Source organism: Oncorhynchus keta, chromosome 21 (assembly GCF_023373465.1).
Source record: "Oncorhynchus keta strain PuntledgeMale-10-30-2019 chromosome 21, Oket_V2, whole genome shotgun sequence".
NCBI lineage: Eukaryota > Metazoa > Chordata > Actinopteri > Salmoniformes > Salmonidae > Oncorhynchus > Oncorhynchus keta.
The window spans coordinates 47,046,836-47,062,193 of NC_068441.1; the positions used below are offsets into that span (position 1 = coordinate 47,046,836).

At 43.5% G+C, this 15,358-nt stretch overlaps 1 protein-coding gene across 2 annotated transcripts in view; it reads right to left on the minus strand.

Moving 5' to 3' along the window:
• The window catches only part of LOC118399725 (collagen alpha-1(II) chain), an 83,059-nt gene that overhangs the window by 25,816 nt on the left and 41,885 nt on the right, over window positions 1-15,358 (minus strand). For both annotated transcript variants that reach the window (XM_052474055.1, XM_052474053.1), the window contains 7 exons: window positions 8,312-8,419; window positions 4,841-4,894; window positions 2,472-2,570; window positions 2,121-2,174; window positions 820-918; window positions 523-576; window positions 71-124 (listed from right to left, as the gene is read on the minus strand). In XM_052474055.1, the coding sequence (XP_052330015.1) occupies window positions 71-124; window positions 523-576; window positions 820-918; window positions 2,121-2,174; window positions 2,472-2,570; window positions 4,841-4,894; window positions 8,312-8,419 (522 nt within the window). The remainder of the gene's footprint in view (window positions 1-70; window positions 125-522; window positions 577-819; window positions 919-2,120; window positions 2,175-2,471; window positions 2,571-4,840; window positions 4,895-8,311; window positions 8,420-15,358) is intronic.

Below are 15,358 nucleotides of genomic sequence, written 5' to 3' on the forward strand. Positions count from 1 at the left end.
AAAGGTGGATAAGAGCAGTGAGACAGACATGACGGCAGCAGAGTGTGATTGGAGAGATAGAGATACTCACAGCAGGGCCAGGGGGTCCAGCAGCTCCGGTCTCACCATCCTTACCAGGAAGACCCTATAGGGAGAGAGAGAGAAAAAAGAGAGAGGGTAGAGAAAGAGAGAGAGAGAGAGAGAAGAGAGAGAGAAGAGAGAGAGATAGAGTGTTAGAGGCCATGGGAGCCAGATGAAGACTGATAGATGTAATTACTACTATGGCAACTGAGTAAGGATAAACTGAGTATGTGGAATGGTTTCCTAACAACGTCTTTAAAGTGTTTTCTGCACATTTGAAATGGCATATATTATCATCAAAAAGAAGATGGAAGGCTATTTATGATTTGTAACTCTGGTTGGTTTAATATTAATGGATTCCTTTCTAGTCGGGCATAAGGTGTGTTTACCCCGGCATATTTCACATGGCTCTACTGAAAAGGCTGTCTGTGTCTGTCTGTCTGGGTGAGATAAATGACTTACTCTCAGACCTGGCGCACCGAGCAATCCTTTCTCTCCGCCCTTGCCAGGTTCGCCCTAGTCAGAAAACACACACAAAGCAGTCAGCCACCAATAATGTCCAGTTGTATGTAGAATAGACATACACTCTGTCCATGTAGATATGTAATCTTCCTATGTATATGTAAATCATCCAACACACCCAATCAATCAATCATCAAATCATTGAAAACACCCAATCAACCAATCATCAATCATCCAAAACACCCAACCAACCAACCAAATCAATGAATCTACAATCAATCAAACAGTCACACTCACGTTGGCTCCCTTGGGTCCGGGGAATCCCATCACGCCAGGCTGACCGCGGGCTCCCATAGGGCCAGGGGGACCAGGGCGACCATCCTCACCAGCAGCACCCTACAGAGGGGAAACAGGAGGGTCAGTCAATCAATCAATCAATTATGCAAAATAAAAACTAGAAGTTATGCACCTGAGGGGGTTTCTACACTGTCAGAGTCAATGATGTACCCTATCAGTCATCTAGTGTCTATATAAATCAGTGGTCAGAGTCCTGTGAACATGCTGATTCATCTAGTGTCTATATAAATCATTGGTCAGAGTTATCAGGTCGTGAACACGCTGATTCATCTAGTGTCCATATAAATCAGTGGTCAGAGTCCTGTGAACATGCTGATTCATCTAGTGTCTATATAAATTCATTGGTCAGAGTCCTGTGAACATGCTGAGGCATCTAGTGTCTATATAAATCATTGGTCAGAGTCCTGTGAACATGCTGAGTCATCTAGTGTCTATATAAATCATTGGTCAGAGTCCTGTGAACATGCTGATCATCTAGTGTCTATATAATTCATTGGTCAGAGTCCTGTGAACATGCTGAGGCATCTAGTGTCTATATAAATCATTGGTCAGAGTCCTGTGAACATGCTGATTCATCTAGTGTCTATATAAATCAGTGGTCAGAGTCCTGTGAACATGCTGATTCATCTAGTGTCTATATAAATTCATTGGTCAGAGTCCTGTGAACATGCTGATTCATCTAGTGTCTATATAAATCAGTGGTCAGAGTTCTCTAGTGTCTATAACATGCTGATTCATCTAGTGTCTATATAAATCAGTGGTCAGAGTCCTGTGAACATGCTGATTCATCTAGTGTCTATATAAATCAGTGGTCAGAGTCCTGTGAACATGCTGATTCATCTAGTGTCTATATAAATCAGTGGTCAGAGTCCTGTGAACATGCTGATTCATCTAGTGTCTATATAAATCATTGGTCAGAGTCCTGTGAACATGCTGATTCATCTAGTGTCTATATAAATCATTGGTCAGAGTCCTGTGAACATGCTGATTCATCTAGTGTCTATATAAATCAGTGGTCAGAGTTCTGTGAACATGCTGATTCATCTAGTGTCTATATAAATCATTGGTCAGAGTCCTGTGAACATGCTGATTCATCTAGTGTCTATATAAATCATTGGTCAGAGTCCTGTGAACATGTTGATTCATCTAGTGAGCAAATTAATGTTTCTTCTTTTTTTTTTATACAAAAAAAAATGTTATTTTTACAGTCGTTGAACAAAACAGACAACAAGCGTACTTACACCGGGTCCAACTTTTCCTTGAGGACCTGCATCACCGGGACGACCAGTAAGACCCTGCAAGAGCACAGAGACACACACACATCACTGTATACTGTACAGTATGCGAGTTAAATCTACAGTGATTATTGTCTTGGCTTCGTAGTATAGCCATTACCCTTACCAGAGCCATTACCCTTACCAGAGCCATTACCCTTAGTAGCCTACATACAATATTATTATGCAAGTCAAAATTACAAAGATAATGTATTGGCTCCATTACTCAGCCATAGTTTGGAGAACTATTCCATCTTACCAGAGCATTTATACATACTACTGGTACAGATGGTAGAGAGATGTTGTAGTTGAACTTACTCTTGCACCAGGAAGACCGGGCTCGCCAGGGCGACCAGGGTCACCGCCGGCTCCCTTAGGGCCAGACACGCCGCCGACTCCACGCTCACCAGGGGCTCCCTGGATTAGGAGGGGAAAAATGTGTGTTACTCAATGGAGACGATCAATCAATCAAGTAATCAATCCAATAAATCAAATCAAATGTATTTATATAGACCTTCTTACATCAGCTGATATCTCAAAGTGCTGTACAGAAACCCAGCCTAAAACCCCAAACAGCAAGCAATGCTGGTGTAGAAATCAATCAACCCAACAATCTATCAACCCATCAATCAATCAACACAGTAACACATCAATCAATCAACACATCAATCAATCAGCCAATCAATCAATCAACACAGTAACACATCAATCAATCAACACATCAATCAATCAATCAATCAACACAGTAACACATCAATCAATCAACACAGTAACACATCAATCAATCAACACAGTAACACATCAATCAATCAACACAGTAACACATCAATCAATCAGCCAATCAATCAATCAACACATCAATCAATCAGCCAATCAATCAATCAACACATCAACACATCAATCAATCAATCGATCAGACAGATCTATCTTTTTGCGTCAGGGGGTAAGATAATTTACATCCTATTGACATCAATTCTTGACTAAGTGAACATTTGACTTGAGTGGAAGTGAGGATTCACCCCTATCATGGGAAACATATGCTCCATCTGTCTCCACAGTCACTTTACATGAGGTTACCCTAGACAAACACCCTCAGGCGGCAGGTAGCCTGGAGGGTGGGAGGATTGGGCCAGTAACTGGAAGTTTGAGCAGAGGTCAAAATCTGTCATTCTGCCCTTGAGCAAGGCAGTTGTTCCCTGGGTGCTGATGACATGAATGTGGAAGACACATATTGGTTGAATACATTCCGTTGGACAACGGAAATCTCCCTTCTGAGGAGGGGGAAAAGACAAGGGTCTTGGAATTAGAAAAGATTCCTTCTGACACATTTACCCAATGTAACGAATACGGGTGAATAATATTTAATTTGGAATGTAATGAAATGCTTCCATTTGCAGTCTGAGACACTGGTGTCAGCTAGACTAGAGTTGGTGGTGAGGATGAGGTGACCTCTGGTGGTGAAACAGTAAAATTATAGATGACGCCAGTAGACAACACTGACACTGAGGCTTGTGTCTAGACTTGACTGTTCATGCAGCATTTGTACACCTACATGTAAATGTGTCTAACTTGTCCACAGTGTGTCCTGATTCCCTTTTCTCGCAGTATATTCAAATGCCAGTATGCATTCTACAAAAGGTGGAATAGGCTGATGGCAGTAGCTAACTACCGTAGCTAACTAGCCACCTAACCCCTGTAGCTAGCCAGGAAGCTAACCTCTGTAGCTAGCCAGCAAGCAAACCTCTGTAGCTAGCAAGCAAGTTAGCAAGCAACGCTAAATGAGAATGCATATAGTTTAGCATAAATTCTAAAAATTCTAAATATTAGCTAGCTGGCTAGCTTTTATAAGGCCACCAAACAAGTTCCTCACACGCTAGGAATGTATTTGCTCCAACGTTATAATTAAAATGTGCCTTTCGGTCCCAAAAACACAAGTTTTCTGGAGACTTGTGGGAGGAGTGCTGATGAAGTCGACCACTTTATGGGCTTTCGGTAGCCTGATTCCGTCCAGTCTGAGGAGAAATCCGCACACAATGCATCCCTGACCACCTCCTGAAGTTGTCAGCAAAATCTGAACACAATCAGAACAACAAAGCGATTTTTGTGCGTCTACACGTCTTTTCAATGCGATCCTCGTATTCTGATAGCAGAAGTCGCGTGTACGTGTCAAGTGTGGACATGGCCTAATAGGGGCTCTGTCTTTCTTTCTCACATATAATTTTCTCCGTGATGCCTGGCTGTTTCACTATCGATGCGCTCCTAACAGAATATTCAGTCAGGTTGGATAGTAATTGCCTGAAGGACTCCAATAAATTCTTGTGTTCAGAAAATGATGATGGAATGTCTTCACTACTACTCTAGTACAGAAGGGCATTTTCACACCAACGCTTGGCTGTAGATATATAGATACATATAGTATATTACCCATGATCCTGTGGTGTTGAAATGTACAGATATGTCATTGATGACCTTATGTCATAATAACCCAGAACCAATCCGTGGTTAACGTTTATGTTAACAATCCGTCACTCAAGAGACTGCTGACACAGTCCTGCCAGTATTAGTGTAACCTATTCAGTTGATCTGAATGGACACTTCCTGTTCATTTCCTGTACCATAGCACTTAGTTTCCCCTCCTTTAACGATAAGCCCCTCCCCTGAGACCATATTGTCATGGTGACACTCACCTTGGGACCAGCCAGACCATCCTGACCTGGGAAACCACGGTTACCGGGGGCGCCCTAAACAAAGACAACAACAACAAAAGGGTTCAGGGTTAGAAGAAGAAGAAACAAAATCAACATTTAACGCTGGGAGCGAGACTACAGTGTGTGGTGAATGTAAAGTAACATGGACAGCCCTCCCCGAGACAGCCCTCTCTGTGACAGCCCTCTCTGTGACAGCACTCTCTGTGACAGCCCTCTCTGAGACAGCCCTCTCTGAGACAGCCCTCCCTGTGAAAGCCCTCTCTGAGACAGCCCTCTCTGAGACAGCTCTCTCTGTGACAGCCCTCTCTGAGACAGCCCTCTCTGTGACAGCCCTCTCTGTGACAGCCCTCTCTGAGACAGCCCTCCCTGTGAAAGCCCTCTCTGAGACAGCCCTCTCCGAGACAGCTCTCTCTGTGACAGCCCTCTCTGAGACAGCCCTCTCTGTGACAGCCCTCTCTGTGACAGCCCTCTCTGGGACAGCCCTCTCTGGGACTCTGTGACAGCCCTCTCTGTGACAGGCCTCTCTGGGAAAGCCCTCTCTGGGAAAGCCCTCTCTGAGACAGCCCTCTCTGGGACAGCCCTCTCTGGGACAGCCCTCTGAGACAGCCCTCTGGGACAGCCCTCTGAGACTCTGGGACAGCCCCCTCTGGGACAGCCCTCTCTGGGACAGCCCTCTGAGACAGCCCTCTGGGACAGCCCTCTCTGGGACAGCCCTCTCTGAGACAGCCCTCTCTGCCCTCTCTGGGACAGCCCTCTCTGAGACAGCCCTCTCTGGGACAGCCCTCTCTGGGACAGCCCTCTCTGAGACAGCCCTCTCTGGGACAGCCCTCTCTGGGACAGCCCTCTCTGAGACAGCCCTCTCTGGGACAGCCCTGAGACAGCCCTCTCTGGGACAGCCCTCTCTGAGACAGCCCTGGGACAGCCCTCTCTGAGACAGCCCTCTCTGGGACAGCCCTCTCTGAGACAGCCCTCTCTGGGACAGCCCTCTCTGAGACAGCCCTCTGGGACAGCCCTCTCTGGGACAGCCCTCTCTGGGACAGCCCTCTCTGGGACAGCCCTCTCTGGGACAGCCCTCTGGGGACAGCCCTCTGGGACAGCCCTCTCTGGGACAGCCCTCTCTGGGACAGCCCTCTGGGACAGCCCTCTGGGACAGCCCTCTCTGGGACAGCCCTCTCTGGGACAGCCCTCAGCCCTCTCTGAGACAGCCCTCTCTGGGACAGCCCTCTCTGGGACAGCCCTCTCTGAGACAGCCCTCTCTGGGACAGCCCTCTCTGGGACAGCCCTCTCTGGGACAGCCCTCTCTGAGACAGCCCTCTCTGGGACAGCCCTCTCTGGGACAGCCCTCTGAGACAGCCCTCTCTGACAGCCCTCTCTGTGACAGCCCTCTCTGGGACAGCCCTCTCTGGGACAGCCCTCTCTGGACAGCCCTCTCTGGGACAGCCCTCTCTGGGACAGCCCTCTCTGAGACAGCCCTCTCTGGGACAGCCCTCTCTGGGACAGCCCTCTCTGGGACAGCCCTCTCTGGGACAGCCCTCTCTGGGACAGCCCTCTCTGGGACAGCCCTCTGAGACAGCCCTCTCTGGGACAGCCCTCTGAGACAGCCCTCTCTGAGACAGCCCTCTCTGGGACAGCCCTCTCAGCCCTCTCTGGACAGCCCTCTGGGACAGCCCTCTCTGAGACAGCCCTCTCTGAGACAGCCCTCTCTGGGACAGCCCTCTCTGAGACAGCCCTCTCTGGGACAGCCCTCTCTGGGACAGCCCTCTCTGGGACAGCCCTCTCTGGACAGCCCTCTCTGGACAGCCCTCTCTGGGACAGCCCTCTCTGTGACAGCCCTCTCTGGGACAGCCCTCTCTGGGACAGCCCTCTCTGAGACAGCCCTCTCTGGGACAGCCCTCTCTGAGACAGCCCTCTCTGAGACAGCCCTCTCTGGGACAGCCCTCTCTGAGACAGCCCTCTCTGAGACAGCCCTCTCTGGGACAGCCCTCTCTGGGACAGCCCTCTCTGAGACAGCCCTCTCTGGGACAGCCCTCTCTGGGACAGCCCTCTCTGAGACAGCCCTCTCTGGGACAGCCCTCTCTGAGACAGCCCTCTCTGGGACAGCCCTCTCTGTGACAGCCCTCTCTGGGACAGCCCTCTCTGGGACAGCCCTCTCTGGACAGCCCTCTCTGAGACAGCCCTCTCTGAGACAGCCCTCTCTGGGACAGCCCTCTCTGGGACAGCCCTCTCTGGGACAGCCCTCTCTGAGACAGCCCTCTCTGGGACAGCCCTCTCTGGGACAGCCCTCTCTGGGACAGCCCTCTCTGAGACAGCCCTCTCTGAGACAGCCCTCTCTGGACAGCCCTCTCTGAGACAGCCCTCTCTGAGACAGCCCTCTGAGACAGCCCTCTGAGACAGCCCTCTCTGAGACAGCCCTCTCTGGGACAGCCCTCTCTGAGACAGCCCTCTCTGGGACAGCCCTCTCTGGGACAGCCCTCTCTGAGACAGCCCTCTCTGAGACAGCCCTCTCTGGGACAGCCCTCTCTGAGACAGCCCTCTCTGGGACAGCCCTCTGAGACAGCCCTCTGAGACAGCCCTGGGACAGCCCTCTGAGACAGCCCTCTCTGGGACAGCCCTCTCTGAGACAGCCCTCTGAGACAGCCCTCTCTGGGACAGCCCTCTGAGACAGCCCTCTCTGAGACAGCCCTCTCTGGGACAGCCCTCTCTGAGACAGCCCTCTCTGAGACAGCCCTCTCTGGGACAGCCCTCTCTGAGACAGCCCTCTCTGGGACAGCCCTCTCTGGGACAGCCCTCTCTGGGACAGCCCTCTCTGAGACAGCCCTCTCTGGGACAGCCCTCTCTGGGACAGCCCTCTCTGAGACAGCCCTCTCTGAGACAGCCCTCTCTGGGACAGCCCTCTCTGAGACAGCCCTCTCTGGGACAGCCCTCTCTGAGACAGCCCTCTCTGAGACAGCCCTCTCTGGGACAGCCCTCTCTGAGACAGCCCTCTCTGAGACAGCCCTCTCTGGGACAGCCCTCTCTGGGACAGCCCTCTCTGAGACAGCCCTCTCTGAGACAGCCCTCTCTGGGACAGCCCTCTCTGAGACAGCCCTCTCTGGGACAGCCCTCTCTGAGACAGCCCTCTCTGGGACAGCCCTCTCTGGGACAGCCCTCTCTGAGACAGCCCTCTCTGAGACAGCCCTCTCTGGGACAGCCCTCTCTGGGACAGCCCTCTCTGGGACAGCCCTCTCTGGGACAGCCCTCTCTGGGACAGCCCTCTCTGAGACAGCCCTCTCTGAGACAGCCCTCTCTGAGACAGCCCTCTCTGGGACAGCCCTCTGGCAGTGTAGCCGTCCATTTAATTTCCTCCTTTTTATGTGCAGGAAACACATTGTGCCTCAACAAGTGGTTGGAATGATGGGTAGCCCTGTACGCCGACGGGGTGACAAGATGGGTGTCATCGGTGGTACTCACTCTCTCTCCGGGAGGTCCGAGAGGTCCAGCAGCGCCGGGCTCTCCTCTGGGTCCCCTCTTCCCCTCCTCTCCTGCAGGGCCAAGGGCTCCTTGGGGACCCGCGGGTCCCTACACAAACACAACAGGATGTTAGTAATCACATGTAATATCCATCATTCAAAAATAGATTTAGTATATGCTGATGTTAGGTGAAGATCTGTTGTGTTATCATTTGCTTCCAGAAAGCATTTACCAAGCCGCAGACATCTTACTAAACTAATAATAACACAACAGAACCTCACCTAACATCAGCAGACATCTTACTAAACTAATGATAACACAACAGAACCTCACCTAACATCAGCAGACATCTTACTAAACTAATGATAACACAACAGAACCTCACCTAACATCAGCAGACATCTTACTAAACTAATGATAACACAACATAACCTCACAACATCAGCAGACATCTTACTAAACTAATAATAACACAACAGAACCTCACCTAACATCAGCAGACATCTTACTAAACTAATAATAACACAACAGAACCTCACCTAACATCAGCAGACATCTTACTAAACTAATAATAACAAAACAGAACCTCACCTAATATCAGCAGACATCTTACTAAACTAATAATAACACAACAGAACCTCACCTAACATCAGCAGACATCTTACTAAACTAATAATAACACAACAGAACCTCACCTAACATCAGCAGACATCTTACTAAACTAATAATAACACAACAGAACCTCACCTAACATCAGCAGACATCTTACTAAACTAATAATAACACAACAGAACCTCACCTAACATCAGCAGACATCTTACTAAACTAATAATAACACAACAGAACCTCACCTAACATCAGCAGACATCTTACTAAACTAATAATAACAAAACAGAACCTCACCTAACATCAGCAGACATCTTACTAAACTAATAATAACACAACAGAACCTCACCTAACATCAGCAGACATCTTACTAAACTAATAATAACACAACAGAACCTCACCTAATATCAGCAGACATCTTACTTAACTAATAATAACACAACAGAACCTCACCTAATATCAGCAGACATCTTACTTAACTAATAATAACACAACAGAACCTCACCTAACATCAGCAGACATCTTACTAAACTAATAATAACACAACAGAACCTCACCTAATATCAGCAGACATCTTACTAAACTAATAATAACACAACAGAACCTCACCTAACATCAGCAGACATCTTACTAAACTAATGATAACACAACAGAACCTCACCTAACATCAGCAGACATCTTACTAAACTAATGATAACACAACAGAACCTCACCTAACATCAGCAGACATCTTACTAAACTAATGATAACACAACAGAACCTCACCTAACATCAGCAGACATCTTACTAAACTAATGATAACACAACAGAACCTCACCTAACATCAGCAGACATCTTACTAAACTAATGATAACACAACAGAACCTCACCTAACATCAGCAGACATCTTACTAAACTAATGATAACACAACAGAACCTCACCTAACATCAGCAGACATCTTACTAAACTAATAATAACACAACAGAACCTCACCTAACATCAGCAGACATCTTACTAAACTAATAATAACACAACAGAACCTCACCTAATATCAGCAGACATCTTACTAAACTAATGATAACACAACAGAACCTCACCTAATATCAGCAGACATCTTACTAAACTAATAATAACACAACAGAACCTCCACTAACATCAGCAGACATCTTACTAAACTAATAATAACACAACAGAACCTCACCTAACATCAGCAGACATCTTACTAAACTAATGATAACACAACAGAACCTCACCTAATATCAGCAGACATCTTACTAAACTAATAATAACACAACAGAACCTCCACTAACATCAGCAGACATCTTACTAAACTAATAATAACACAACAGAACCTCACCTAACATCAGCAGACATCTTACTAAACTAATAATAACACAACAGAACCTCCACTAACATCAGCAGACATCTTACTAAACTAATAATAACACAACAGAACCTCACCTAACATCAGCAGACATCTTACTAAACTAATAATAACACAACAGAACCTCACCTAATATCAGCAGACATCTTACTAAACTAATAATAACACAACAGAACCTCACCTAATATCATCAGACATCTTACTAAACTAATGATAACACAACAGAACCTCACCTAACATCAGCAGACATCTTACTAAACTAATGATAACACAACAGAACCTCACCCAACATCAGCAGACATCTTACTAAACTAATGATAACACAACAGAACCTCACCTAACATCAGCAGACATCTTACTAAACTAATGATAACACAACAGAACCTCACCTAACATCAGCAGACATCTTACTAAACTAATGATAACACAACAGAACCTCACCTAACATCAGCAGACATCTTACTTAACTAATGATAACACAACAGAACCTCACCTAATATCAGCAGACATCTTACTTAACTAATAATAACACAACAGAACCTCACCTAATATCAGCAGACATCTTACTTAACTAATGATAACACAACATAACCTCATCTAACATCAGCAGACATCTTACTAAACTAATGATAACACAACATAACCTCATCTAACATCAGCAGACATCTTACTAAACTAATAATAACACAACAGAACCTCACCTAACATCAGCAGACATCTTACTAAACTAATAATAACACAACAGAACCTCACCTAACATCAGCAGACATCTTACTAAACTAATAATAACAAAACAGAACCTCACCTAATATCAGCAGACATCTTACTAAACTAATAATAACACAACAGAACCTCACCTAACATCAGCAGACATCTTACTAAACTAATAATAACACAACAGAACCTCACCTAACATCAGCAGACATCTTACTAAACTAATAATAACACAACAGAACCTCACCTAACATCAGCAGACATCTTACTAAACTAATAATAACACAACAGAACCTCACCTAACATCAGCAGACATCTTACTAAACTAATAATAACACAAAAGAACCTCACCTAACATCAGCAGACATCTTACTAAACTAATAATAACAAAACAGAACCTCACCTAACATCAGCAGACATCTTACTAAACTAATAATAACACAACAGAACCTCACCTAACATCAGCAGACATCTTACTAAACTAATAATAACACAACAGAACCTCACCTAATATCAGCAGACATCTTACTTAACTAATAATAACACAACAGAACCTCACCTAATATCAGCAGACATCTTACTTAACTAATAATAACACAACAGAACCTCACCTAACATCAGCAGACATCTTACTAAACTAATAATAACACAACAGAACCTCACCTAATATCAGCAGACATCTTACTAAACTAATGATAACACAACAGAACCTCACCTAACATCAGCAGACATCTTACTTAACTAATGATAAAACAACAGAACCTCACCTAACATCAGCAGACATCTTACTAAACTAATGATAACACAACAGAACCTCACCTAATATCAGCAGACATCTTACTAAACTAATGATAACACAACAGAACCTCACCTAACATCAGCAGACATCTTACTAAACTAATGATAACACAACAGAACCTCACCTAACATCAGCAGACATCTTACTAAACTAATGATAACACAACAGAACCTCACCTAACATCAGCAGACATCTTACTAAACTAATGATAACACAACAGAACCTCACCTAATATCAGCAGACATCTTACTAAACTAATGCTAACACAACAGAACCTCACCTAACATCAGCAGACATCTTACTAAACTAATGATAACACAACAGAACCTCACCTAATATCAGCAGACATCTTACTTAACTAATAATAACACAACAGAACCTCACCTAATATCAGCAGACATCTTACTTAACTAATGATAACACAACATAACCTCATCTAACATCAGCAGACATCTTACTAAACTAATGATAACACAACATAACCTCATCTAACATCAGCAGACATCTTACTAAACTAATAATAACACAACAGAACCTCACCTAACATCAGCAGACATCTTACTAAACTAATAATAACACAACAGAACCTCACCTAACATCAGCAGACATCTTACTAAACTAATAATAACAAAACAGAACCTCACCTAATATCAGCAGACATCTTACTAAACTAATAATAACACAACAGAACCTCACCTAACATCAGCAGACATCTTACTAAACTAATAATAACACAACAGAACCTCACCTAACATCAGCAGACATCTTACTAAACTAATAATAACACAACAGAACCTCACCTAACATCAGCAGACATCTTACTAAACTAATAATAACACAACAGAACCTCACCTAACATCAGCAGACATCTTACTAAACTAATAATAACACAAAAGAACCTCACCTAACATCAGCAGACATCTTACTAAACTAATAATAACAAAACAGAACCTCACCTAACATCAGCAGACATCTTACTAAACTAATAATAACACAACAGAACCTCACCTAACATCAGCAGACATCTTACTAAACTAATAATAACACAACAGAACCTCACCTAATATCAGCAGACATCTTACTTAACTAATAATAACACAACAGAACCTCACCTAATATCAGCAGACATCTTACTAAACTAATAATAACACAACAGAACCTCACCTAACATCAGCAGACATCTTACTAAACTAATAATAACACAACAGAACCTCACCTAATATCAGCAGACATCTTACTAAACTAATGATAACACAACAGAACCTCACCTAACATCAGCAGACATCTTACTAAACTAATGATAACACAACAGAACCTCACCTAACATCAGCAGACATCTTACTAAACTAATGATAACACAACAGAACCTCACCTAATATCAGCAGACATCTTACTAAACTAATGATAACACAACAGAACCTCACCTAACATCAGCAGACATCTTACTAAACTAATGATAACACAACAGAACCTCACCTAACATCAGCAGACATCTTACTTAACTAATAATAACACAACAGAACCTCACCTAACATCAGCAGACATCTTACTAAACTAATGATAACACAACAGAACCTCACCTAACATCAGCAGACATCTTACTAAACTAATAATAACACAACAGAACCTCACCTAATATCAGCAGACATCTTACTAAACTAATAATAACACAACAGAACCTCACCTAATATCAGCAGACATCTTACTAAACTAATAATAACACAACAGAACCTCACCTAACATCAGCAGACATCTTACTAAACTAATAATAACACAACAGAACCTCACCTAATATCAGCAGACATCTTACTAAACTAATAATAACACAACAGAACCTCACCTAACATCAGCAGACATCTTACTAAACTAATGATAACACAACAGAACCTCCACTAACATCAGCAGACATCTTACTAAACTAATAATAACACAACAGAACCTCACCTAACATCAGCAGACATCTTACTAAACTAATGATAACACAACAGAACCTCACCTAATATCAGCAGACATCTTACTAAACTAATAATAACACAACAGAACCTCCACTAACATCAGCAGACATCTTACTAAACTAATAATAACACAACAGAACCTCACCTAACATCAGCAGACATCTTACTAAACTAATAATAACACAACAGAACCTCCACTAACATCAGCAGACATCTTACTAAACTAATAATAACACAACAGAACCTCACCTAATATCAGCAGACATCTTACTTAACTAATAATAACACAACAGAACCTCTCACCTAATATCAGCAGACATCTTACTTAACTAATAATAACACAACAGAACCTCACCTAACATCAGCAGACATCTTACTAAACTAATAATAACACAACAGAACCTCACCTAATATCAGCAGACATCTTACTAAACTAATGATAACACAACAGAACCTCACCTAACATCAGCAGACATCTTACTAAACTAATGATAACACAACAGAACCTCACCTAACATCAGCAGACATCTTACTAAACTAATGATAACACAACAGAACCTCACCTAACATCAGCAGACATCTTACTAAACTAATGATAACACAACAGAACCTCACCTAACATCAGCAGACATCTTACTAAACTAATGATAACACAACAGAACCTCACCTAACATCAGCAGACATCTTACTTAACTAATGATAACACAACAGAACCTCACCTAATATCAGCAGACATCTTACTTAACTAATAATAACACAACAGAACCTCACCTAATATCAGCAGACATCTTACTTAACTAATGATAACACAACAGAACCTCACCTAACATCAGCAGACATCTTACTAAACTAATAATAACACAACAGAACCTCACCTAACATCAGCAGACATCTTACTTAACTAATGATAACACAACAGAACCTCACCTAACATCAGCAGACATCTTACTAAACTAATAATAACACAACAGAACCTCACCTAACATCAGCAGACATCTTACTAAACTAATAATAACACAACAGAACCTCACCTAACATCAGCAGACATCTTACTAAACTAATAATAACACAACAGAACCTCACCTAACATCAGCAGACATCTTACTAAACTAATGATAACACAACAGAACCTCACCTAACATCAGCAGACATCTTACTAAACTAATGATAACACAACAGAACCTCACCTAATATCAGCAGACATCTTACTTAACTAATGATAACAAAACAGAACCTCACCTAACATCAGCAGACATCTTACTAAACTAATGATAACACAACAGAACCTCACCTAACATCAGCAGACATCTTACTAAACTAATGATAACACAACAGAACCTGACCTAACATCAGCAGACATCTTACTAAACTAATGATAACACAACAGAACCTCACCTAACATCAGCAGACATCTTACTAAACTAATGATAACACAACAGAACCTCACCTAACATCAGCAGACATCTTACTAAACTAATGATAACACAACAGAACCTCACCTAACATCAGCAGACATCTTACTAAACTAATGATAACACAACAGAACCTCACCTAACATCAGCAGACATCTTACTAAACTAATGATAACACAACAGAACGTCACCTAACG